Consider the following 27,943-nt stretch of genomic DNA (forward strand, 5'->3'; position numbering starts at 1 on the left):
GTAACCAAAATAGCATTGTACTGGCATAAAAATAGGCAAATAGACCAATGGAACATAATAGAGAACCCAGAAATTAATTCATGTATCTACAACAACTGATTTTTGACTAAGGTATCAAGTACGTTGATTGCGGAAGGGAAAATCTTTTCAATAAACGGTGCTCAGAAAACTGGATACCCATATGCTGAAGAAGGAAACTAGACTCCCACCTCTCACCCTATTAAAAAAAAAATTCAAAATGGATTAAAGACCTAAATGTAAGACACAAAACGATAAAGCTGCTAGAAGAAAATATAGGGGAAACACTTCAGGATGTTGGTTTGGGAAAAGATTTTATGAATAAGACTTCAACAGCACAGGCAACAAATGAAAAAACTATTGAAATAGAAGCTTTTGCACAGCAAAAGAAACAACTGAAATAGTGAAAAGACAATCTAAAGAATGGGAGAAAATAGTTGCAACTATTCATCCAACAGTGGTTTAATATCCAGAATATACAAAAAACTCAAACATTTCAATGGCAAAAGTACAAATAATCAGATGAAAAAATGAGCAATGATCTGAACAGATATTTCTCAAAAGAAGACATACAATAGCCAACAAATATATGAAACACTGCTCAACATTATTAATTATCAGGGAAATGCCTATCAAAATCACAATAAGATATCATTTTACCCCAGTTGGGATGGTTATTATTAAAAAGACAAAAAAAAAATGCTGGCAATGATGAAGAGAAAAAGGAACTCTTATATACTGTTAGTGGGAATGTAAACTAGTACAGCCACTATGGAGAACAGCATGGAGGTTCTTCATAAAACTATAAATAGAACTATCCTATAATTCAGCAGTCCTATTACTGGGCATTTATGCAAAGCAAAGGAAATCAGTATGTTTTTGCAGCACTGTTCACAATAGCCAATATACAGAATCAACCCAAGTGCCCAACAACGGATGAATAGATAAAGAAAATGCAATGTATAAACACAATTTAATATTATTCAGCCATAAAAAAAGAATGAAATCCTGTCATTTGCAGCAACACAGATAGAACTGGAGGACATTATGTTAAGTGAAATAAGCCAGGAACAGAAAGTTAAACATTTCATGTTCTCATTCATATGCAGAAGCTTAAAAAGTTGATCTCTTAGAAGTAAAAGGTAGGACAGAGGTTTTAGAGGCTTGGAAGGGTAGCAGGAAGAGGGAGATAGGGATAAATTTGTTAAAGGATACAGAACTACAGCTAGGTAGGAGGAATAAGTTCTAGTGCTCTATAGAACTGTAGGATGACTATGGTTAAAATAATATATGATATATTTTTTAATAGCTAGAAGAGAAGATATTGAATTTTCCCAATACAAAAAAAGATAAATGTTTCAGATGAAGGAAATGCTAATTACTGAGATGTGATCACTACATACTTCATAAATATATACAATTATTACATATCGATTTAAAAACTAAATGAAAAATTGCAAATGTCTGCTGCTCTAGATGTTGCACACGTGCCACTCTATTAACCTCTACCATAAATGTATGAGCTGAGTGTATCAGACCAAAAAACTGAGAATCAGAGAAGTTGAGCAAGTTATCCACCATCTCACAGTTAGCAAATGCCTGAAAGGTATCAAAACCAAGTCTATTTGGCAAAAAGCCCATGCTCTTTCTACTACACGAAAACATTTTAAATACTAAATAATTAGTTCTTAATTGTTATTTTGGGGCAAGAAGAGTGACATGGGCTGGTGAGCGTGACATTAACAAATTTGCAGACCACTACTAGCAGATGACTGGGATCTGACTCAAAAAAATGTATAGACTGACATCCACACCAGGAAATAGTTTGGAGGAAAGAACAGAGTGGCTGGCCCAGCTGTTTATATCTCCCTGTTGGCCATTACTAAATTGACAGGCTGCCTTGCCGAACATTTGGTAAAATTTATGGGTGACCCTGCAGGCTTTTGACACATAACATTTAGTAATCACTTCTAGAGGACCCCAAGATAAGGAGGGGCTAATGGGAAGAGCATACAACAGAAAACTCACTTCCAAACAAGCGGCTTCAATCCCCACTTCCTCCTTTTTCCTGTTCCCCATTTGGTATGTACCTGGCACAGTAGAAATCTGTATTTGATGGGAATGTAACAAAAAGAAAAGTGAGATAGCCCAGCTAGGGACTGCTTCTGCCTCTCAAATGCTCTGATTGTTCACCCTTTCTCTACTAGAAAGCTCCCCTCTCCCCTACTGGAACCTTCTGTCTGTGGGTTTTGACAGAATGGAGTCACCTGACCACAAGACCAGATAGAGTGGGTTATCCTTCAAAAGTGCCCCCACCACCCTAATGAGGAGGAAAAGTATAATCCACCCTGGGAATTATAAAAGTTAATTAAAAAGTGAGAAAAATATCTTCTAAGAACTGTCAGAAATCCACCTGTCCTTGGTGTTCTTATTTTATGGTAGCGACAAAAGGGGAAAGGCGCCATATCATACCCTTTTCTTCCTCAAAGCCAGGTATTTCAGGAACATTGTGCCAACTTATTTCAGAGTGTTTACTAAATGGAAAAGCAAAAAGTGCCCCTTTCTGAGAGGTTATATAGGCCTGATATACGTTATCAATACATATCTCTCTCTTTGTCTGAAATGCCTCCCTTCTATGGATATGCCCTTCAAAACTTACCTTAAGTTTCATCCTGTCTATGAAGTCTTCCTTGACTACCTTAGTAAAAGCGATCTTGTTACAGGTTGCTGAGCCTTGTTGAACTGCTGCTATTTGTGAAGGAATCTGAGTCCCTTGATGACAAGAGCCTATCTTAGACATCTATGAATTTACCACAGGAGCAAGAAAGGATGGGTCGTATTTCCTTGTTCCCACCCTGCTCCTGAAGTCAAATGAAGTCGTGAGAGTCTTGACTCAGAAAAGGAGCATTTCCCACCAGTCTTGGGGAACCCTAGTAACCTTGCAAGTGCACCTGACCTAGAAGAATGATCCAAGGGGACTGAGCATGCCCCTTGCTCTGCAACTACATGTGGTTGATTTTCCCCATAACATTAGATGAGCTTTTCCACAGCCATCACATACTAAGATGCTTTCTTCTAGATCCTACACAGTTAGAATACAGCATATGTGATAAATCTTATTGACAGCTTTTCTTGGACAAAGCCTCATTCTGGAGGGAACATTTATCCATGGCAGAGTCTCGCAGAGGAGATCATTTAACAACAAGCCAAGGTGGTAGAAGATGAAGATAAGGCCCAGGCAGAAATGCTGCTCTTGGCACAGACACATCCATGGAATCTCACTTCCAGGAAACCCTCATGGCAGAGTTCTGCTCTGTACCTCTGGGAGGATTAAAGTTAGGAGTGAGAGTCCTGCTTCTCCAAGAAGCCCCATCAGCTTCCAGGAAGGTGAAGCTCTATTCAAAAAAACAGAGGAGTCATGCAGTGTCATCAACTCTGGTAACTAAAAAAACATGCTGTGTGGTGCAAGTTTGTTTTTAGGAGGAAAATGAGCAAAAACAGGGCCAGGTTAGGTCATGACCATAAATCAACATGCTACGAGGCAAGGTCCTCTCTCAGGATGTTATGCCTGTGGCCATCCCACACACGTACGTGCAGCCTTCTGCAGAACTACTTATCCAACACCCCGACCCCCCAGAGAGAGCATAAGGGGAATAAAAAAACCAAGGAGGAGAAGGAAAAAAAGCCATCCATCAAAGATCAGGCAAACCTGGCAGAGAGCAGGACTGTGTGAGCAGGAAGAGTGGGAGAAAGTGAAAAAAGAAGCTTGGGGAGGTGTTTTTCAGCTGTTCTAGATAACTTTCCTTTAAGACAGGATTAGGCTTAGCTTTTTGTCTGTGACTCCAGGCTTTTACAAATAAGTGCACAGAGAGGGAAAAACCTCCTGGGGACTGTTTCACTAGCACCTTTCCAGTAAATTTTTCACCTTCTCATTACAGTCTATTTTTATTGTAGTCATGCTTTCATGTGCAAGGATAATAGAAAACAGGAGAGGAGATTCCCCTGGCTTTCCTTAGGCCACCCGTGTGCAGGGTGGAAGTCAATGAAGCAGATTTGCAGGGAGAGCACGGGGCTTGCTCTGGTGATTGCCTGAGAGAACAGGAAAACATAGAATGGTGAGATGGGGGATAAGAATCTAAAGGAGTTGAAGAGGTGGCCTGCATATGATGCCCATAGAAGGAAGTTGGCGTGGTTCCTGGCACAGTATCAATAAATATTAGCTACTCTTACAGTTATTATTATTAGTCATTAGGAATGGGGGAAAAGCAGGGAGCTAAATCAGAAGCATCAACATTTTCTACACTATCTAAAATCAGCAGTACCTATCTGGAAGTCAAGCTGAAACTGCACACAGACCTCCTGAAAGACAAGTCTGGAGCTTCTCGGATTTTACTGTGGATATGAACAACCCAGGGATCTGAATAAATGCAGATTCTGATTTAGCAAGTCTCAAACGGTGCCTGAAATTCTGCATTCCAATAGACTATCAGGAGAAACTGATACTGCTGAATCTCAAACCATACACTGAGGAGCAGGACTCCAAATCAGGGCAGACCACAATCTGTTTCCTGAGGATGGGCCTTTGTTAGCAGTGAGTAATGGACAGAGACTTATCTAGTGGCTCAATACAATCAACACACTCAGGTTAGTCTCCACTCCTACCTTCACCTCACTTATGACAGACACACACAAACACACACACACATATACAGCCCATTGACATGTTTCCCTAGTGACCATTTGGGACACTTCTCTCTACTTACAAATCACCTGCACAGTAACATTGGGTGACAGCAATAGAAAAAAAAGTAAAGGGTGGAAAGACACTGATGGGGTAACTCAAAAAAGAAATACAAATTTTCAGTCTTTGGTCTCAAGAAAATGCAAATGAAGTCAAGATTAAAACTCTTGTCCTTTAAGTTGGCAAAGAGGAAGAACAATAACGGTCTCTAGATTTGGTGACACTGTGGGGAAAAGGGCACACTCATGCACTGCTGCAGTGAGAGAAAATTAGTAAACCACTCCAGAAAACCATTTAGCAACCATTTACCAAAAACAGCCTCACTCTCCAGCCCTGTAATTTCACTTCTAGGAATCATTGTTAAGGAAACAACCCAAGAGCTAAGGATGAACATGGATGTTCATAACAGCGTTATTTATAATAGAGAAAGAGTACAGTCCATCTGAACAATAGAATACTACCCTACCATTAAAAAATCACACTTGAGAAGAATATTTAGGAACACAGGAAAATATTCACGGCCTACTTATTAGAAAACAAAGTAAGTTCTGGGACAATACATATGCTCTGACCCAAATGGTCAGAGAATTATTAACACCTATTTATAAAACAATAAATAGGTGTTAATTTCCTAAGTAAAGATTTACAGGAAAAGTATTTGTTAAACTTCTACAATAAACCACTTATCTGAGTCTGCTTATCTCTAGAATAAAACTAATGATATATCTACCTCATTTGAAGATTAAATACATTAACACACATAAAGCCTAACTATAGTAACTCAAAAATGTTAGCTGTTATTAATTATGGGCATTTTTGTCTGGTTTGCTGCCATATCTCCAGTGCCTGGAACAGAACCTAGCACATATTAGATATTTAATAAATACTTGTTGAATATACAAATTCATGAGTGAATCATACACTGCATGCAGGGCACTGGCATGAAAACCAGATATGTTCATTGGAGTAGATCATAAAGGACATTGAATAAGAGTGAACCAGATTTGACTTTATACTCTGGGTGACAAATCAGGAGCCACTGAAGGTTCAGAGGTAAGACATGGCAGATGGTGATCTAATCAGATTTATTTGTTAAAAATTATAATGATTATATTAAAAAATTATAATAATAATGACAATGTGAGGACAAAAATAGATAAATATTTGCCAACTGACCATTTCCATTTCTGCATGGGCTCGGGGTTAATTAAAGGAATTTTGCACACTGTGGAAAGTCAAGAAAGCAAAGGGCTTGGGTCACTGTGAAGCCCACAGCTGCAAAGAACCAGGTCCAGCATGCCATTGACCTGAGATAAATCTGGAGCAGCAGGGGTCTCCTTCCTAAGGAAGCTTCCTTGGCCATCCAGCAAGAATAAACATGGCTTTAGGCACTCATCACCTACTGCCTGGGTGTCACGCACTGCTTAACAACCAGGATATGTTCTGAAGAATGTGTCATTAGGCAATTTTGTCATTGTGTGAACATCACAGAGTGCATTTACACAAGCCTAGAACATACCGAGGCTATATGGTACAGCCTATTGCCTCTAGGCTACAAACCTGTAAAGCATGTGACTGTACTGGATACTGTAGGCAACTGTAAAACAAATGGTATTTGTGTATCTAAACATACCTAAACATAGAAAAGGTACAGTAAAAATATGGTATTATAATCTTATGTGGCCACTATCGTATACATGGTCTGTTGTTAACCAAAACATCACTATGCAAAGCATCCCTGTATTTTCTTGCAGAAAAAGTAACCCACAGGGATCAGTAAAAGTTACCTAGGTAGTCAACCTGGAGTTATCATGTGCTTTCTAAAGAGTAGCCAATAGCTTCAGGAGCCTCATGAGAATCTCACAGGACAAGTCTGCCCCATTCTCAACTTCCCAAACTCTCTAAGCCTTGATCTAGACCCACAAATAGCCAAAGGGAGCTGCCCAGCAGTCAATTGAAATTTTTTTTTTTAAATGGTAAACAATATCCTAGGTAAAAAATCAAATGGTAGGGCTAGAGCCACCAGCTAGATCAACTAGCTAAATTACTAGATAAACCAAACTTAATAGCTCTACTGTCTCCAGCAACATAAAGAAATCCTCAATACGTCATTTTCCCCATTCAGTAAATGGAGACAGTAATAGTATTAATTTATACAGTCCTGGAGAAGACTAAATTAATTCGTACATGTAAAACACAGTACTTATTATGCTCAGCACATAATAAATATTCCATATTATTATTCCTGGCTTATATTATTATCATTTTAACATATATAGGCCTATATCTTCAACTGTATTATAAGTTGACAGCTGGGAAATCCTGCCTTGTACTTCTCCACATTCATTTGTATCAAGGCCAACATCTTGCCTATGGTAAATAAGTAATTCACTAATGGAATGAATCAACAAGAGATAGTTAGCAGAGATGTCAACGGTATCCTCTCAAACCATGATGTGTCACACGACACTCTAAAAACTCCATTTCCCCTAATTAAAAAAAAAATCCAATTATTACCCTTTCCCACCCAACACACACACACATACATACACCAGTCACTCTCCACAACGAGAACAGTTACTGACTTGACCCAGCACAGCTCTGCCCACAGTGCCCCCCTCTAAAAGCATGCCAGCTTTTCATCCACTTTGATATTACCTACTAGGGATCAGGAAGAATTAAGAGTCATAACCAGACTTGTCACTCCCCACTCATCTTCGACAATTTTCTCCAGAGTCAATACTTTGCTCCAATACCATCCATTACCTCAGTACATTTGAGCAACTTTAAATTATTTTTCCTCTAACTAAATTATTTAGTTGAAAAAGTAATATATTTTCTATGTCTAGTCATTACCCCCAAAACAGAGAGAGAGATAGAGAGAGAGAAAGAGAAATCTCCTGAGTAATTTTAAACACGTGATTTTTTTTGGCGTGTCATTTTGATCATTTTTAATAACCTTCAAGAACAACCAGTGTGAAATTTCCTGAGCATTCTATATTCTCTGCTGGTCCTGTGACTATGGAATTCCATAAACAGCACATCAATGTCCAATGGCTAACTGGCTGCAGTTTCCATAATGGGCATCTAGAATGTGAGGAGGTGTCAGAGGCTGTTCCTCAACAGAGGTGGAGAGCTACCTGTAGGCTTCTCTTTCTATCAAGATGATCTTCCACCTAAACAAAAATAGGAATTCATGTGCTTGGAATTCCAGTAGCACAACAGAAAGGATCTACATCCCCAAATGCAGAGGATAGCTCATGCAAAAGCCAAGAAGTCATACACCTTAGGGGGCGTGAAGTGGGCCACATTCCTTAACCTTGATGAGATACCTTAGTGCCTAGCACCTGTCGTCCTGGAAGAGACACAGAGACCCGGTGGCACCCACAGCAGGATGCCTCAGCACTTCTCCACCCTCATCCCATCTCTCTCAAGGTTCTTTGGCAGCACCACACCAATTTCCTGGATGTTTCTCTTCTCAGTCAAATAAATAATTTTGAGATCCCTCTCAGAAATTTTCTTTGGGGTTCCTGTTACCAGGTACAGTTTATAGAATTAATACTACCCTTAAAAAGTATTTCAATAGGTTAAATATATTCTCAGTGATCCAGAGACATTATAGGAGACATTCTTTAGAGCAAGCATGAAGAAAATCCTATTGCAATGAACATGACCTCTCAGCTTATCCATCAGCTAAAGTTAGACATTCACATCTCAGGTTTTCTTAAAGTGAAACATTGTATGACTTTCACAGCGTTAGTATTTGTCCAGTGTTTCTTATATTGCTTCAATGTACACATCCTACTCATATTCACTTAATAATATCTGAATGTTTTTTGTTTTTTGTTTTTGTCTCTACCATGTGGTCACAAACAACCCAAGGAGACTCTGACTGCTTTCTAAGAAGCAACTTGTTGGTGATGTCAGGCAACCCAGGGACCACACAAAACCAAATACTATGCCAATCAGAACCTAAAGGCTCAGAGTCTCTTTTTTTCCCCACTGGTTTGACAGTCTGAGAGGAAACCAGAGGATACAGAGTCTGTGTGTTCTCAAATTGAACCCAGGTGAGTCTTCAGAGAGAGCCCAGTGTTCAAAGAGGTGTGTAAAGCTGACCTCTGGGTCAACCTCTTCTGTGCAATAGCTTTGGCTGCTTGGCCCCTGAGTGAGAAAGAGAAAGGTCAAGGAAACTAAGTGATCTAAGGAATTGACACGAGTTAAGTAAGGACTAAAGCCATACATTTTCTTATTGAAATTCCTTTTAAAATGTTTTCTTCTGCTTTCCAGTAAGAGGCTTAAATTAATCAGAGGCATCCTGGAAGAGTGGAAATAAAACCAAATTAGGAGCCAAGAACTTGGATTGGGGTCTCAGTCTGCCCCTGTGTAATGTCAGGAAAGTGCCTTTCCCTCTGTGGGTCTCACTGCCCCATCTGTGAAGGAGAAATGGGCTGGGTTGTCACCTGGCCTGTGATGCTCTGACAGTCCGTGCCCAGAATCTTCATCTCGAGGTTTATCTCAAAGGGCTTTAAGATCATCAGCCTTCTAACCACTTCTCACTATCCCATACCCCGAGTCTCTGGCCAGAGAAGGTAAAAAGGATTGGGGTGAACCCATAAGTTAATGGGCAGGTTTTGTTTCTACTGGATTCTTCTTTTGAATTTATCTTGTAATCACATATCTCTATCTCCTAAGAAGCAGAATAACTAAAATATTATAGTTAGTTGAGAATAGTGGTTATGTGGAATCTGTGGATTCAAAATCTCACTACGAATAATTTCATGCTAAGTTATATCACATTGATATACATGCAACAAGCATTCAGAAGGAGAGTTTGCATGGACTAGAATGGGTAGAGAAGGCCTTGGGAATGAGGAACATGAGCCAGACCTGGCCAGTTTGGATGGCAGTATCTTTGGAGCAAGTCCTGGGTCCCTTCTGTGACATCACATCATCACAGAAGGGTGAAATAGCAACAGGCATTAACCAAGCCCTAATGTTCCAGGCATGGCTCTCAACACATAGTTTGTATTTATTTAACCACAACAATTCTGCGACAGAAATTACCATTGCCCCCATTTTACAGATGAGGGACTTCAATTTGCCAAGTTCCCACAGCTAGCAAAGGGCTTGAATCCAGACCTTCAGACTCCAGATTCTGCATTCCTAACTACTACAGTGAGGGAAAGAATTTAAATGGATGAGGAGGTGGAGGTAGGACAATTAAGGTGAGGGGATGGCTTGCACAAACATAAGGAGCAGGAAATGGGGGGGTCATGTGGAGAGAAGAGAAAAGAACATGGTTCATTCTGGGGAGTCAGGAGAGATCAAGTTCTGTATGTATGAGGAGCCAGATTATCCTCCATGCGTCCATTCAATGCCATTGACCATACTGCTGCAGGCCCTGCCCTGGGTGTTGGAGGGGCACACAGATGATGGAGATCCATAGAAGCCCCCAGAAGCCTACAGGCAATCTGAAGGCTTCCACTGCTAAGCAGCTTGGACTTTCAGGAAGGGAGAACAGTGTGGAAGAGAGGACAGTAGCAGTATAGGGAGGCAGGGTCAGGAGAGGAGATGTTCACAGAAGGGCGGGGAATGGCAAAACGAACAGCTGCCTTCCTCAAATGTGCTTGGCTTTTGGCAGCACACCACAGTAGAGGACATAGCTGCTAAGTTCCCAGAAATGCTGTAAGCAGAGAGCCAGACGAGCTGGGATCACCTCCTCGTGCCCCCTCCTCTGCCATGGCACCCGGCTGTCACCTGCCTGACCTCAGCCAGGGACCAGCCATGGCAGAGAAGGGGGCACAAGGAGGTGGTCCAAAGGCCCAGCAAGGCTGCCACACCCAGGAGGGAACACTGCCCAAGTTTCCTTTTATCTTCAGGATCCATGCCATGGGTTGTATTATAAGGATTATAAGAATATTCTATTGTGCAATTAGTTCAAGTTATTAATGTGCCTTGAAACAAACAATGTCTAAAATAGAGCTTTGCTGTGGTTAGTGTTTACTATTATTCTGCATGAAGTTGGAGTTAATTTCAAAAATAGTAATTGAATACCTACTTTGTGCTCAAGAAGCATCAGCTGAATAAATGAATTAGTGAGTGAACAAATAGCTAATAAATAAACTCAGCTAGGAACTGTCTATAAACACATTTGATGTTAAAAGAATTTCACCCCCCCAAAAAGAGAGTTTTTAAAACTCCAGATTTTCAAAGGGCTGGAGAAGGTGCAAACGCTGGAGAGACTTGGAACTCAAGCAGAGTTTCCTGGCCCCCTGGTGGCTTCTTCTTTAGGTAGCAAGATCTACCTTTCTCTAGGTATATACACTCCTCCTCTTCCTCCTGCCCATGGGAACAATGTCCACAAAACAAAAGTTCTATGAGAATGAGAAAAAGACAACCTAGAAGAAGCAAATAAATAGAAAAGATAATTTCTGAAAGCTTAGAAATAAACATAGTTAAACCAAGTTGTAAATTATATCCAGTTTTTCTAGGAGACAAATTCCTAGTCTACATTTGTCAGGTATACGTAGATTTGTGGGGATGAGGAAGGGGGAGTTGAGGTAGAATGTAAGGATAACTCCTCCTTCTAGATACTACTGAGGGGAATTTAAACTTCCTAGTCATCTTCAACATCAAGAGAACTTAAAGATTACCAAGTTTTCATGTGCCTACTTCCAAATAGAATTAGTTCATCCTTCATCCTCTTATCAAATACATATTGAATGAGTTATTTGTTATTAACTGACAAAGCACTAGGTGCTAGGAAGGCAGCAAGGAACAGATGCAGCCTCTAACCCCAGACAGCTTACAGCCCAGTGGGAGCTAGCCTAGAACAGAAATGACTGGGCAGTGGAACCATGTCTGCTTATTTAACGTCAAACACCCAGTCCAGTGCCTGGCAGACAGTAGGAGCTCAATGAGCTTGTGTTCAATGAATGAGAAGTAAAATGGAAATTACAGTAGGTTTCTCTTAGTGTCTTAATAACGCACAGTACAAGATGTCAGGAAAACATAAGCAAACCTAAATCAGTCTTTAGAGAGGCCAAGGAAGAGTTCCTGAAAGAGATGTCATATTCACTAAAAATCTAGGGGGTTAAATAAGAATAATTCAGGTGTATGTGGTTTCGGGGAGTGGTTTCATATTAGGAGAAAAATTAAGAAGGATAGACATCAGGGGCTAGAGGCCAGGGAGAGTGCTATATCTGTGTCACTGCTAGTGGTTTGGTGTTGCTAGAAATTGGCCTGGAAGTATATGTGTGAGTGCATGTGAGCATGGTGTGAGAGCATGATTGTATCATATATGATGGTGTGGGTGTGTGGGTGGGTGTGCATGTATATCTCTGCACATGTGTGCACGTGTGTACATATGGATGTGCAAGTTTGTGTAAGTGCGCCTGTATATATGTGCATGCATGTGTACACATGAGCATGCATGGGTATGTGTGTGTCTATTGTAGAGTCAGTGATGAGATTGAAAAGGTAAGTAGGGTCTCATACGACACCTTAAGGAAGCTGAACTTTATCCTGAGGGTGCAGCAGAGTCATCTGATGGTTGTAGGCAGGAAAGTTACTTGAGCTGCTTTGTATTTGAAAATGCTCCTCTTGGTTGCAATCAAACAGCTGAAGAATAAATTGATCTCTTGGGTTAGAGATGGTCAGAATTATTGTGACCAAAACTTAGCTTTATTTTGGTTATTGGGATGAATACAAAAGCGCCAAAAGAAACTGAAGAGGCCAACCAGACAGGATTTGGTGATTGATTACTGGCATCACATGTCATGTGGAGAGTGAGGGGCAGTGATATGAGACAGGAACTCCTAGATTTCTTGGCCCTTTGCTGAGATACAGAAAACAGGATAAGCAATGGATGTGAGATGGATAAAAGGTTCAGTTGAGGAAGATTGGGGCTCTTCACTCCTTACTGCTCCTGAGATAAAAGATAGTGACAACATAGCACAATGGAAAAGAACTCTCAGGACAAATGTCCAGGTTCGCATCTTGGCTCTGCCTGCACCAGCTGTGTGACCTTGGACAGTATCCTATTTCTCTCTACGCTCTGGTTTCTCCATCTTCTTCCTTGAGTTGTCCTGGGGAGCATGTGAGTTAATATTTGTAAACAGACCACAGTAGTGCTTGGCACAGAGTAAGCGCTACAGAACCACTTGTCAAAGGAAAATTTATGCAATAGATTTTTTTAGAGTGATCAAGCTTGCATTTGCATGCTTTATATTTCTGTTACTTTATCTACCATCATTTTCCTGTGTTTATGCTGTCTCCTACTTTAGATGACCAGTTCTTTAATACAAGACCTTGAGTCTTGGATCTTTCTGAATTTAAAATAAAATCTCTCTGAACCCATATCTACTTCTGACATCTCCTCTGCCCCTTCCATCACAGCCAAGTTTCTGCACAGAGTGCAATCCTTGTCTTCACTCCTTTACCTCTCATTCATATCTCTACTTAATGTGATGTGGATGCTCCCACAACTGAGGTGTGGGAGCTCTCCCTAAAGTCATCCATGATTCCCTGACTGCTAAATCCAATGCACCTACTTTAGGCCTGATATCTTATTTGGTGCTCCTGCGCCATTTGATACTTTGAAAACTATCATTTTCTCTTTGCCCTAATTCTGCTACTCCTCAGTACTTGTTCTGTTTCTCTGGTTACCAGCTCTCCTTTCCTAGCCTCAAGAAATCCTTTGGTTTATCCAGGCAGGACCAGTCACTCTCAGTAGCCAGGCTGTAATAATCTGTTTACATATACACATATATTTTGTTATTAAAACAAATTTAATAATCCGTTTACAGTTTACAGGCCCAAATTCTGAGCACCTTCCAGGCATAACTCCTGCCTTAGTAGTTCTTGATTCCCCAATGTGTGGTTAAAGGCTTGATATTTCACTTAATAGAAGCTCAATAAATATTGAATGAACAAATAAAACTAAACTACTTTTATAACCTTCCCAGAATGTAGAGCAATTATTTGTAGGAAAGTTAGCAAATGCTGAGTCACCACTTGATTGATGACTCACTAACTGATTAACTTATAGGCTCTATGACATTCCTTCTGATCAGGTAACTGGATTTCTAATGCAGAAATGAGCCATACTTGCTCGTCTTGATAGCCCAACCAGTTGCCATGGCAATACTTCAAATGTTCTGAGACTTTGGGTTCCAGTTTCCACATTTTATATTTGGGCAGAACCACTTTTCTTCACCACTCAATTCTGACTCAGAAAGAGAACTAGGATGTTTTTGTTTGCCCACTGAGTTTTCTTTACTGGATGTTCTCTTTAAAAAATCCAAAGAGGAAGGTTGTTTTGAGACAGGTAGTAAACATGGGAAAGAAACGATGCTGTTATTTTTGGATACAAACTTAGCATAGAAACATGCTTTCTGGAAGATGCTAGGGCCAGGAGGTGTATGATGTGAGCTGAAAAAAATCGGATGAGCCCCCAGAATAATGTAATTCCATGTACTCAAGAGCAAAAGTATGGAATCTGTGTCCTTGTTTATGACATCAGGAACTGAAGCTAATGGATGTGCAGGGTACACAGGCTCAGGAGCCAAACTAAGGTGTTGCCTTTCTGTTAGTAAACACCAAATAAAGTGTTTATTTGGCTTCCTCAAGGCACAGATTAGAACAGGAAAGAGGAGTCAGACCTCCTGGCACACACATTCTGAGTGAATCACATGGTCAGCCCAAAGCAACAAGAAAGAAGTGTAAAAAGGAGGAGGCAGGAGGTGAGGAAGGACAAATTGTTGCTGGTGACAAGAGAATAGTTGGATGTATTTGGGCTGCCAAAAGTGATTCCTACTCTCCAGCCCTGCCTCTGTCACTCCTGAATATTTCCAACCTGACAATCTTTGCTCCACCCCAGAACTACACCGAGAGTCTCCATGGGTTTCCATCTCATTCCTGTGGTCTGAGAAAGAATACACAGCTCCCAGAGGATGGGGAGGTGAGCAGCTAATGGTGCCACCTGGGTCAGTCAAAGCCTCATCCACTGCATTGTCTCCCTGAGATGCAAAGGACCAGGAAGAGAATCTTTTACAGTAAATGAAAATTGGTGAATGAGGAGAGGAAAGGCAGTAACAGGTGCCAGGCACTGAAGCTGGAGTGTGGTGAATAGGATAATCACAGGCCATTCTTACAGAAAACCCCTCTACGCCACTGCCTGGAAGTGATTCTCCTTCCCCCACCTGCACCCCAAACAACTGGACGACCCCAAAGGCCCAGATCTAACCCTGTGAGTCAGACACCAAACTCTGAACAGTCTGCCAAAGAACCCAGCTGGGGCCAGACATACAGCTGGAATCTAGGAGAAAGTTCACAGCTATGTGAGCTATGTGAGCTTCATCTTCCCTTCTCCTCTTGGTTTCTCTTCTCTTTTGCTTTCTGAAGGTGCTGCTGCATCAGAATCTGATGCACTGTGACTTCTAAGCACCTGAGTGTTTCCTGTATGCCTATCATTGAGGGTTCAGCCAGGTTGCAGGTAATAGCAAGTAATACACTTCAGGCCACAGGTGAAGGTTCAGGGAAGAAAAGGCCCATCTTAGGATACCTTCAAGAAGGCCCATCTTAGGATACCTTCAAGAAGCTAGAAGAGGGAGCTTGGTGACAGAACCCACTTCAACTAGGAAGGACTACCTGCTATTTCAGAGGCCTCAGCATCAGAGCCCAGATGTCTCTCCTCATTGTGCAACAATCACACATTTCTCCAAGACCACTGAGGTACTCTCAGATGCTGGCAGTGGCCAAACCATACTCACCAGTGATGTCGCAGAAGCCCATTTTATTTTATTATTTTATTTTATTGAGACAGGTTCTCATTCTGTCCCCCAGGCTGGAGTGCAGCGGCACAGTCATGGCTCACTGCAGACTCTACCTCACCAGGCTCAGGTGATCCCCCCACCTCAGCTTCCTGAGTAGCTGGGACCGCAGGTGCATGCCTCTACACCCAGCTAATTTTTGCATGTTTTGCAGAGATGGAGTTTTGTCATATTTCCCAGGCTGGTCTTGAACTCCTGGCCTCAAGGGATCTGCCTTCCTCAGCCTCCCAAAGTGCTAGATTTACAGGCGTGAGCCACTGTGCCCAGCCCCCATTTCATTTTAGAGGGTCAGAGGCATAAAACCAAACCTCCATGCATTGATGGGAATTACTAAATTGTGCAGCCACTTTGGTAGTCTGGTAGGGCCTCAAAATGTTAAACATATGGCCACCATACGACCCAGAAATTCCACTCCTAGGTATCTAATCAAAAGAAATAGAAAAATATCCACTTGTGCACAATGTTCATAATAGCCAAAAAGTGGAAACAACCAAAATATCCAGTAATTGAAGACTAGATACACAAAATGTAGTATATGCATGGAATATTACTTAACAATAAAAAGGAATGAAGTGCCAATACATGCTGCAACATGGATAAGCCTCAAGTGAAAGAAGCCAGCCACAAAAGATCATACATTGTATAATCCCATTTTTATGAAATACACAGAATAGGCAAATCTATAGAGATAGAGAGTAGGTTGCTGATGGCTATGGCTATGGTGGATTTGGAAAGGAGGGGAGGCAAGTGGGTAGGGCTAATGGGTACAGCATTTCTTTTGGGTGCCATTAAAATATTCTAAAATTAGATTGAGATAATTGATTGAAATAATTGAGATAATAGATTGAAATAAGTCTGTAAGAATACTAAAGACATTATTTGTACACTTTAAACACGTGAACTTTAAGATAAGTTATATCTCAGTATGCTTTTTTCTAAAAAAAAAAAAAAGGAAAGAAATAAATATAAACTTGCTCATACCAAGAAACTAGCATGACTTGTTTCCTGCAAGAAATATCTGGGAAGTTTTGTTTATACTTGAACAAAAGGTATGTCCCACCATTGATAGTGCCATAGTCTCTCTGTTGGAGTTATTTTGCATAGCGTGAAACTAGAAAGCAAAGCACAAAAGGACGGTGGAAAAAGCAGTTGCCAAACTACTGCTCATGAGAAAAATCTAGCCTGCCACCTGTTTTTGTAAATAAAGTTTTATTGGAACACAGGCATAGAAATGTGTTTACATATCATCTACGACTGCTTGCACATTCTAACAACAGAGTTGAATTTTTTGCAACAGAGACAGCATGGTCCAAGAAGCCTAAACTATTTACTATCTGTCCTTTTACAGAAAAAGTCTGCTGTCTTCTGCCCTGGGCTCAAGAGCTTGGACTCAAGAGTCTAGAGTCTTGCAACTTGAATCATGTCCACATACTAGCAACAGCAACAGCACCTGAAGCCTGTTAGAAATGCAGAATCTCAGGCTGCCCCAGACCTATTGAACCCAAATCTGCATTTGCGTAAGGTAGTTGTGTTAGTACAAGAAGTAGATGCCAATACAGGATTAAATATGTAGGATTTTACTGGGGGAGACAATTCTGAGGAAATATAGACAGATCCTGAAAAGCCTGGGAGAGACATCAGTCATTGCTGCAAGTCTGACTCTGAAGGAAAAAAAAGAGGGAAGGAAGGTGGGATGGAAGTGTTGTTGACTACAGGGCAGTCTAAGGAATTTCCTGCTAGGCCTTTTTGAGTCCTCCAGCCAAAGTCAATGACTGTCTCTCAGGAACTGGTCTGCCTTTATCCATGCCACCCCAGGGATCTGTGGCCTCAGTGAAAATGCAGTGATGTGTTTCAGAGCACAGCACCTGGGGTCCTTGGTCCATGAAACTGCCTGCAGTGTGCAAGACGTACTTACACTGCACCTGCTGCCCGGTGTATTGCCATGGCAGACATCTTAAGAATAGTCTCAGCTGATCTCTATTCACATTGAAGTTTAAGAAGAAATGCTCCAAAGCATGAGTTAGCAAACTTTCTACAAAGGGCCAGACAGTAAATATTTTGGGCTTTGTGGGCCAGAAGGTCTCCCTACTAACCTCCACCAGTTAGCAGGGAAGCCACCACAGAGAACACATAACCAAATGGGTGTGGATGTGTGCCAATAAAACTTTATTTACAAAAACAAGCTTCAGCTTTAGACCTGATGTGACCCGTAGGCCATAATGTGCCAACCCCTGCTCTAGAGTTCTGGGGTTTAAACTTCCTTAAAGTAATTAAGCCCCTCCTTCACATGAAACAGGTAAGGGAGGGTATGCTCCTATTGAAAGTGGAAAGGGAGCCCTGTACTCAGTGATTTCCCCTCAGAAGCTCCTAAGACACCTCAGTAGGCAGCAAAAACAGAATCTGAAAGCCACTGCCCTGGATCCCACACAGACTCCAGTTTCAGAAAGTTTTTCCCACCCTTTTATTCATCCTTAATGGGCAGTCAGCTGTCTAAATTTCTATTTTGTCTATTCTACAAACATAACTGAGAGTCTCTAATACTGTGCTAGATATTTTGGAATCACAAAAGTTAATCAGACATGCATTTGGCTCTGGAGGAATTACCAGTGGATAGAAATGAGACATGCACATAACAAATAAGGCAGGAAGCAATATGCACCCTAGGAAACCACACATGAAGGGCCCTGGAAGCAGAGACACAGAGAAAATTACTTTCCCATTGGGATGAGGGGCATGGCCACAGGCTGTGAGAAAAAGGGTCGTAGTCACGGTCTGTTTTACTTCTTAAACCAGATACCATACAGTCCCTCCACGTTGCTCTCTTCTTGGGGGCCATATAGCCACATGATAAAACCTTCTATACAAAGATGCTAATTTACAATCATCAGGGGCTATGCCCTGTTCACACAAGACAACTCATGCAACTCGTACTCATCACTGTGGGTAAATCCATCCCCAGAAACCAACAGCAAGCCCTCACATCCATGGGTCGTCCATGCTTAGGGCAGGTGGCCATGACTTTGCTGCACATGTGGATTCTAACCAGGGAGCAGAGTTCTAATGTGGAGGGAACTGCACAGTTCCACAGGATTCTTGGAGGACAAACACTCTGACTTCAAACCTTGCTGTGATATAGGAAGAAGCAACTGAGGAGAGGGCCATGCAAACCTCATCTTCAGGAAGATTCTGGGAAAAGTATAGATTTGTCTCTTCATCTGTCATTGAGTCCTATTGGATAAAGGGAGAGATCCCACACGTGGCCTGCCTTTTACATTCTCTTCACATCTATGTGAATCTGCCTTCTATGAAGCTCCATATTCTATGTGGATGAAACCCTCCACCTTGAGTACAAACCTCCCTTATTGGGAGAAGGGGATGTTTCAGCATTCGGTGAAATCTCATTTCTTAGATTTCAAAAACAACAACAACAACAACAACAACACTTATCAACATAGGCCTTAAACAATGGGTTTTATACATAACGTCAGCAGACCCTGGCCATCAAGAAATCGTGAAGGGTCTTGATATGGTTTGACTGTGTCCCCACCCAAATCTCATCTTGAGTCATAGCTCCCATAATTCCCGCATGTTGCGGGAGGGACCTGGTGGGAGGTAATTGAATCATGGGGGTGGGTTTTTCTGTGCTGTTCGTGTGATAGTGAATAAGTCTCATGAGATCTCATGATTTTATAAATAGGAGTTCCCCTGCACACGCTCTCTTGCCTGCCACCATGTGAGACATGACTTTCCTCCTCATTCACCTTCAGCCATTGTTGTGAGGCCTCCCCAGCCATGTGGAACTCTGAGTCCATTAAAGCTCTTTCCTTTATAAATTACCCAGTCTCAGGTATGTCTTTATCAGCAGCTTGAGAACAGACTAACACAGCTCTGAACGTTGTGTGAACTATGTGAACATGTTCATTTTCCTAGGGAGTGGACATAGCTTTCACCAGATTTTCAAAAGGTTTTATGGCCTCCAGAACACTTTAGCACTGTTGTCCAATTTATTCAAAATACTACTGCTCAGGCTAAAAAGAATGGATTTTTTAAAATAAAATAAATGAGCCCTTTGGGGCCTCTGATTCTACTGCATTTACAACACATTAGACTGTGTTGTAAAAAAAAGTCTGTTTACCATCATTCTCATTTTACAATTTAGCAAACTGAATTCCTAAGAAATTAAAGTGAATATTCCACCTAAGGAAAAATGATAGGTTAGTGGGTTAGAACCAAAGACAAGCAGGTTAAGCTGCTGCTCCCAGTAATGATTGCCTCCCACTGTTAGCTCCTGCCAGGCCATGAGTAAACACAGTGGCCAAGCCCTATGGTAGACACTTTACATATATGACTTGTTCAAGCATCATAACAACTCTGCAAGACATCATCTTATTTTCCATTTTTTGGAGCTTTTTTCATTTTTATTTAAATGGAATGATATTGTGTATAGATATATTTCTCTCCTTTTTCCATTTGAGGAAATGAAGGCATAGAAAAGCTCAATGGATCACCAAAGACCACAGCCCTGATAAGCGTCAGAGATGGAATCTGTTGCCAGGTCAGCCTGCCTCCCAAGTTCTACACAAGCATATACTCTAATGCTCGTATCCTCAGAGGAGGAAAACTCGTCTTCATGTCAGGGACAGTTTCTTAGACATCTTTGTGCTCCCCACAGGGCCTTGCCGTGCTTTGCATGGAAGGCACTCAATAAATATTTGTTGGATGAAGAAACCTGGGCTGAGGCTCCAATTCTGCCATGGACTTAGTGACTCAGTCTCCTGCAACTTGGAGCTGCAGGTGGTTACTCAGCTGGGCAACTTCAGGGAACATTTGAAATCAATTATGGGTGAGGAGGAACCTATTAAAATCTTCTCTTTTGTGTATGTTGGGGTTGAAAGAGAGGAAAGGAATGAGAAGGAGGGAAAGGAACAGGATGGTTTCAAGGTTGGGTGCTGGAGCTTAAAAGTTACACACGTGGATGGGACAGAATTTGGCTTACATCCAGTGCTCAGTTCCAATGGCCCAACCAAATGGGCTCCTGACCTCAGTCTACTCCTAGGTGGCCACATGGCCCTGAGTTGCCAGGCCCCTGACTAGCTACTCTTACAGAGGACTCTACAGTGGAGCAGTTGTACACAGTCCTCTCCTACACCTTGGTTGTTCTGTCTCAGCTATGCGAAACAGGCCACTTCAGAAGATCTACCTTGCAGGGACCCAGGTACCACATCCCCCCTTCTGAGGGCCAGAGAGACGTTCAGCATCCAAAGCCTGTGAGCTCCGTGTTGTCCTCAACTCTAAATAAATGTATTCTGGCAATTCATTCTGGAATTCAACTTTCTATTTTGGAAGAATGTGGGAGTTTGGAGTGGGGGAGGGAGAGGGGAAACTTTAGTTGATTTTCTTTACTAGTTGCTAAAGTGCAAGTTAGTCATAACCCCAAAAATGTCACTTTTGCCCTTTCACATAAGCCCCGCAAAAAAACACTTGCACAAAGCTGACCCCAGGGGATGCCTACGAACAACATTCTGGGAGAGGACAATTAAATACATACAGCCCAGAGCCAGGGCAGGACAGTCCTCCAAGAAATCAGAGACATTCCCCACTACGTGGCTGCCTACTCTCCTGTGAATGAAGCAACACTGCCACCTAGTGTTCTGTGTAGAAAGTATCCTCTAAGACCCCCACATCTGGGGCTGGGGAAGGGAATGTTCCTCTGTAAATTGCTGTGGCTGCATTGCTTGAAGTCTCTGTTGAAGAAAAAATGCCCTAAATTGGGTAGATTAAGGATTGGGAAACAGGGTTTAAGTTGAGTAGGTAGAAGCTACGCTCTGAGAGCTGTTGAAAAAAGTGTAGGGGCCAAGTCTCGCAGCACCTCGGATCATTCCAAGTGGAACAGCAGAATTGCTGAATTGTACGTGGCTCCTAGGGACATGATTCTATTGTCGTTCTGCATAGGTGAAGGCCAGCCATCGTAGGAATAGACAATGACCAGCTCAGGGGCGAGTGCTGTATGGTAAGAGAAGGAAGATGGACTCGTCTGTCCACAGGCATGAGTAGATTAGGGCAAATGCCTTTGGCAACATTATGGTTCTCAGGCATGGAAAGCACAGGTGAAGTGTAAGCAGCTAAGCACAGTGAGTACACAAGGATGCCCAAGCCCTCAGGCGCCCTGTTACTAGAATCCTGAAGAATGAAACCATGTTCCCAACCTCCATCTTTCCCAGACCTTTACCCTACATCTTTACTGAATATTTTCTGATGTACAGAAAGAAAAATATAGAGTGGTAAGTGGAGATGAGATAGCCCTGGGCATTCCCTGCCCTCAACCTTTCTGGTGTGGACCTAAGGGGGGAAATACCGGTACACCACAAGGGACACTTTGATTTGAAGAGCAGGAAAATTCAGAAGCTAGACAGTCTGCAAAAGATTTCCTGCCCAATTGTACATGCTTACGGTTAAAAGAGTTCAGACGGGCACTTTAGAGAAGGATCTGAGTGTGTGCTGTGGCAGTGTTGCCAGCGGTTGGAGGCGGTGGGCAGGTGGGCAAGGGAGAAAGACATCCTGGGGTGGGCATGGGGGAGGTGTCACAAGAAATGCTGTAACTGGAATCAAATCATGACTCTGCTTTCCTCTGTGCAGAACATCAGACAGGACACAGGAGGGACAGGACAGGAGTCAAGTTTCCCCAGATTTGGCCTCTAGTAACCCAAAGCAGTAGCCCCTTAGAGCCTCCCACATAGACTCCTATTGGATCTTTCTCTCATTTCTTTCAGCCAGGGAATTGATCCCCGGTCTTTATGTTGCTACTGCAAGAGGAGGGGTAAGCGGAGTCGTGGGTCTTAGTCTAGACTGCAAGCACACAGTTTCCCTGGCAGATGGGTACTAGGAAGCAAGATTAAGCAGCAAGAAGATGTCATCTGGGAGAAATTGTGGAGCTGCCAACTCTGATAAGATAATCATCTCATTATTTCTTCCATTTGGCCCCAGAATAAGGATTTCCTTCTACTCTTTCTCTTCCCCCACCTAACTTATAGCCCAACCCTTATTTCTCCCCTTTCCCCACGCCCTCTCCCACCCAAAAATAAAATACAGCAAAACCACAAGACTTGAGAATGCTCAGTGTCTGGGAATCCCAGCTTCCGAAGGAGAAATCACAGCCAAAGAGGGGGAGACAGAGTGTCCGGAAGGGATGTTCCAGCAACACCCCCTTGAAAGAGGCTCCCTCTTTGCCGACTTCTTTCCCTAGTCTGAAACTTACTTGCAGGCATCCAGTAACCTGAGAATTTTTTCTTAATTTGGAAAATTTTCAAGCAATTCAAGTGTCCTGGAGTTCTATTCCCAGCCTGCCTCGCATGCCTTTTATTGCCTCAGTTTCCCCATCAATATAATGGGACTGGAAAACATGAAAGGGCACTGTGGATAATTCAAATTAAGCAGATTATATGGTTCTACTGTGCACCTTGCTTTGTGTTAGGTTCTGTCATGGGGAATTCAAAAGGATAAGGTACTAAATGATGAAATATCATGTCTAATCCATGACCCCTTGCTTCATTCCAACTTTCCCAGTAAGGCAACAGGGAACAGTTACTCTTAACCTCATTTTTATTTGCCCTTCTGGGTGACTTTCCATGAAAAGCAAGATCTGTGTATAGTGCAAACAAATGTGGGTCATGTTCCCAGACTAGTGCTCCTGATCAAAACCATGGAGTTATAAAAGGTTTCATTTTTTAGGTCCTTCTTACAACAACAGCAGGCCTAGAAGTCGGGATCTTGGCTTGTAAGTGCTCACTTTTTCCAGTGGACCCTACTGTTCCTAAGCTGGACACATGATTGCTGTGACAAAGTGGAGGGACCTTCAGGACCTGGACCAGAGGGCACCTTTCTGCCAAGATCCAGGGCACTCAGAAAAAAGGAAACCAGGCAGGACCTGACGGCTGTGTACCTAGCAGCCTTGTTTCCTCACCACCTGGACCAGCCCAGGCATGACTCATTGCTCAGGTCGTTGGATTCTCATCTGTCTTCAAGGTTGCCTGGGTATCTCATATTGGTCTACCGGAAATGGAGTGTGACACCCCTTCTCTTTTGGCAAAGAACCAAGGAGCTCTATCCCTTTAAAGAGAGGTAAGAGAGCTAAAGTCTCCTAAGTGCAAGCACAATGTATAGAAGGACATGAGATCAATACAAGTTACAGAGGCTGATATGGCTAGAGTCATTATCTCCTTTTTGATGGTGTCTGGAATCCTGCTGTGCTGATTAATAAAAGGCCCTTCCTCCTCTCCCTGGCTAGCCCTTTCTGGCTTTCCTGTTGGGTCCCCTTTCCATCCTCGCTCCCTATGTCTAACCCATCAGAAATTAAGCCAGCCACACCCTCAGGATCTCAGAAAGCCCAGGAGAGGGGTGTTACCTGCGATGATGGCTGGGTTGTTCTGTCCTCCCTCCGGTTTAACCCAGGCTTCCACTGTGAACGCCTCCCGGGGAATCTCAGCCAGCACTTCTGGACGCAGCAGCAGCCGCTCCCGCCTCCCAGAGAAGTATAAGATGGGCAGTCCTACTTGGGAGTTAAAGGTCTCTGCTTCTCGGTAGGAGCCCTCTCCACCATTTTGGTTGCTTTCCTCCGGTGGACTCTTTCTGACCCTGTGTTTAAGGGAATGCTTGGGCCAAGGTTGGAAATGTGAAGAGATACCAGAGTCTCCCTGCACATCTTCCGCCCGCCTCTTCCACACTTGGCGACGCTGCCTGGACTTGGCCCAGCCCCTCCTTTGGGTCTCTGGTTTGGGTTCGTTCAGGGTTGTGAAAATGGCGGTGGTAGCAGTGGCAGTCATGGCTGAGCCTTTCTGAATCCCGGCCTCACCTAGAGACTCCTTGGATCTTTGATTGCCGAGATAAGCGTCATCATCTCCCAGCAGCTCAGATTGCCCAATAGGACTATCCCCTACCCATGGGGCAGCTGGCTGTTCAACTGCACCCCTCAGTCCTGCTGGATTTTCAGTCAGGTCTCGGGGAACAAGGCTCACAGCATTTCCTTCAGTGTCTGGTTTGCTACGTCCTGTATGATGGACTTCTTGCTCCCCCACGGGGTAGGGCCTTAGGTAGTTCCCAGCCTTGCTGGGGTAGACTCCAAAGAGGTGATGCTGTGGAGAAGCTCTGGGTCTTCGAACCTTGGCCCCCAGCCAACAACGTTCTCCTTCCAACAGCACCTGATTCAGGTGTTCCCTCTCAACCAAGGATTTCTTGCGTGTCCAGCCCAGCTCAGAGTTGGCAGAACAAAGTGCCCACCCAGCCAAAATCGCCAGGCTTATTCTTAGGATCTTGAAGCACATCATACCTCCCCTAGCTCTTTCTACAGAACCAGAAGTCAGCTTCTGGGTACCACACCAGAGTGATGGGCAGACGAGAAAGAGGCAGCTAGCAATGGATTTGCAGTCAACAGGGAAACTGTTTTGTTCACAGACCAAACTTTTTCAAATAGCCCCAAGAATGCCTCTGCTGGCTACCTGTGCTGGCCGCTCTGCCAGTGTGGCTTCTATGCCTCTCCAGCACGTGTGCTTCCCGCACGCTTCTCGCTTGACCTCTCTCCTCTTGCTGTAGTTTAGTCCTTGCAGAATGAAGTTAATTTCTCTCGGTTCCTCTGAATTTCCTCCCAGAACTCTCAGATTTCTTTCTTTCCCCCCCCACCCCTTCTTCTTCAATAATCCCTCCCCTCACTGATACTAGAAGAGAGACCCACAGGCATGAGCCAAGTCTCTCAAATACACACTTACAAACACACACTCCTCGCTACCTGAAGTCATTCAAAATAATCCTATTCTCTAATTTTCATTTTTTTCTCTTCTTCCTTCCCTAGGAATTACCTTCTCTTTTGGTAGTCCCTAAGCCAAAATAAGTTCACCTTAAAACAAATTGCTAGAACTTTTACACAGAGACACGCAATTTGATGCTTCTTATTTTAAAACGCAAAAATAATCTAGGGGCACAAAAATCCAAGCTGGTACTTAACTTTCATTCTCCAGATGTCTTCAGCCAGGTCCCCATCCAGCCTCCAGTCTGTCTGTGAAGGTTAGAATGTTTCCTTCAGTTTGATGCTTGGGGTTGTTGGTTGTTGAAGGCTTTTAATCCCTCATCCAACTTGTTGGTAGGTTGCAAGTCTCCGTAAAGTTCTTTGGGGTGCCAGTTTGCTGTTCTAATAAACTTATGAGCCTGGGAGCTCTTAACTTCACCTTCTGGGAGTCTTGTGGGTTCCTGGGAAGATCGGGAAAAGAGCAAAAAGAAGAGCATATACTTCAGGGGACCTGTTCTCTCCAGTCTCTCCTGCTCCCCTTGGCTCCCTTTCTGTCTGCCTGTAAATATCTTCTTGTTTTTTGTTTTTGTTTTTGTTTTTGTTTTTTTTCATTTAAAGACAGTGATGATGTCAAAGCTAGTAAGTTCAATGCATCACTCCACCTACTCCTCCCTGTCCCCTCCTTCCTCCTGAAAACCTCCCCACCTCACCAAGGCACAAGGGACAGACGCTACTCTTGGTTTACCCAGTAAACATCTCGGGCTTTCTCTTTCAGCAGCTGCAGCCTACACAATCAATAGCAAAGAATCAATACTGTTTTGGAGTACTCTTCTCTGTGTGTATTCTCTCTCTCTCTCTCTCTCTCTCTCTCACACACACACACACACACACACACTTACTGTGAACAGATCTACCTACTGCCTAATAAGCCCACACTAACCTTTTAGGGATCCCTTGTATCTTTCTTTTGTTTTGTCACAAACAAAACAAACAAAGTATTTTTTCTTACTTTGATCAATCATTTGGGATTCAAAAGAACACTATCTTAAATTCACTTTAAATCGGACATGGGAGAAAGGAGAAATCAAGTATCCTGCTGTGAGAAGTACTAAATGGAAATGCCATGAATTCATACTACATAGGTCTTCTTTTTATCTCAGAAGTTTCTCAATCTGAAGTTACTAAAAGTCACCATATGCTGAGTGAGCAAATAAACAAATGAGATGTTCAAAATAAGTAATTTACAAAAATGAACAGCTAGACCCAAGCAACCATGTTTCCAATTGATTTGAAATGGATGGAAAGGATGGGGAAGAAAATGTCATAATTTTAACCTGTGCAGTGTTTGCCTAGATGCCTAGATAAAGGCTTTCTCAAAGGGCCCCCACCCCCAAGTGCATGTGCATGTACACAAATACACACATGTATATATGGACAAACACATGGCATGGTTCTGAATTCTTAACACAAGTAAGGATGTCTGACCACAGGTGGTACAAAACAGTGGAGAAACACATTGGGTCCTTCATTCACATAATAAGAAAAATCACTTACACTTTTAAAGTCACTGCTTGTGTTGCCCACATCTAAAACATGCAGTCCACATACTCTGGAGTAAGATCACACTGCCTCTTCTGCCTTGAGTCTCCTCATCATCTTCTAAACTCCTCTACCCCAGCTAAGAACTGACTTGTTTGCATTATAAATGCTGTATCTTAAACACCTCATCCCAGCATGTCCTGTTTCCTTATGTAGCATCCACTGGAGCCTCGATGCAAGTCCCCCAAGAAGATATCAACTCAGGCACATGGATATTACTAAGCAGATACCCCTCAATCCTAGACTGCCCTTTTTCCTTCCCTTCACTTTTGACTCAGTTTTCTCTCTCTCTCCCTCTCTTTCTGAAGCAGCTCAAGAATAAAGATTAGGGCTCTAGGGAGGGGGATATAGAGAAAACCAGGAAAGCAGAGGGTAGAGAGAGAGAAAGAGAGAGAGAGAGAGATCAGAAAAGAAAGGAGGGAAGGAAGAGAGGAGGTTTAGTTCAAGTAAAGGGAAGATACTCAGGTAAGAAAAGAAGTAAACTTCCCCCTCCCGCATGCCACCCCATAACCCTCAGAAAAAGGTTTCCTACCATTCATTTCAGGAAGGAAGGATAACACAGCCAGGAAGAAGAATTCCGCCTGCTTTTCTCCCCCTTTTAATGTGTAAGGGATCTTGCATCCCCTATAGGTCTCTCCTGGCTCTCAGCTTCTAGTAATCCATTCATAAGGTTTCAAGAAGCTACACAAAACTCAAGCTTCCAGTTTAGTTTCTCTCTCTCTCCCTTCATTCCTTTGCTCACCACTCTCCTTCAGCTCTTGGCAGTCCCAAGTTAAAAAAAAAAAATGTTGAACCATTTCTGTGTTTTCCTCCTGTTGTAACTTTTGCTGTGACATCATAACCCTGCCCACCAACACCCCACCTCCCTCTCCTTTCCATCCCACCCCTCATCAGCCCCATACCCGCAACACACCCCCCCACGGAGAAGAAGGACTCCTGTCAGTTCCAATGTGTGAAAAACACAAAGCTACTAGAAGG

General features: G+C 42.7%; 1 protein-coding gene across 1 annotated transcript in view; it reads right to left on the minus strand.

Moving 5' to 3' along the window:
* The window catches only part of PAPPA2 (pappalysin 2), a 302,050-nt gene extending 274,348 nt beyond the window's left edge, over positions 1–27,702 (minus strand). The window contains exons 1-2 of the mRNA XM_024232330.2: positions 27,498–27,702; positions 23,993–25,827 (exon numbers count right to left, since the gene is read on the minus strand). Coding sequence (XP_024088098.2) covers positions 23,993–24,911 — 919 coding nt within the window. The 5' untranslated portion in view covers positions 24,912–25,827; positions 27,498–27,702. The remainder of the gene's footprint in view (positions 1–23,992; positions 25,828–27,497) is intronic.
* Positions 27,703–27,943: the final 241 nt, after the last annotated feature.

This window comes from Pongo abelii, chromosome 1 (assembly GCF_028885655.2).
Source record: "Pongo abelii isolate AG06213 chromosome 1, NHGRI_mPonAbe1-v2.0_pri, whole genome shotgun sequence".
NCBI classification, from domain to species: domain Eukaryota; kingdom Metazoa; phylum Chordata; class Mammalia; order Primates; family Hominidae; genus Pongo; species Pongo abelii.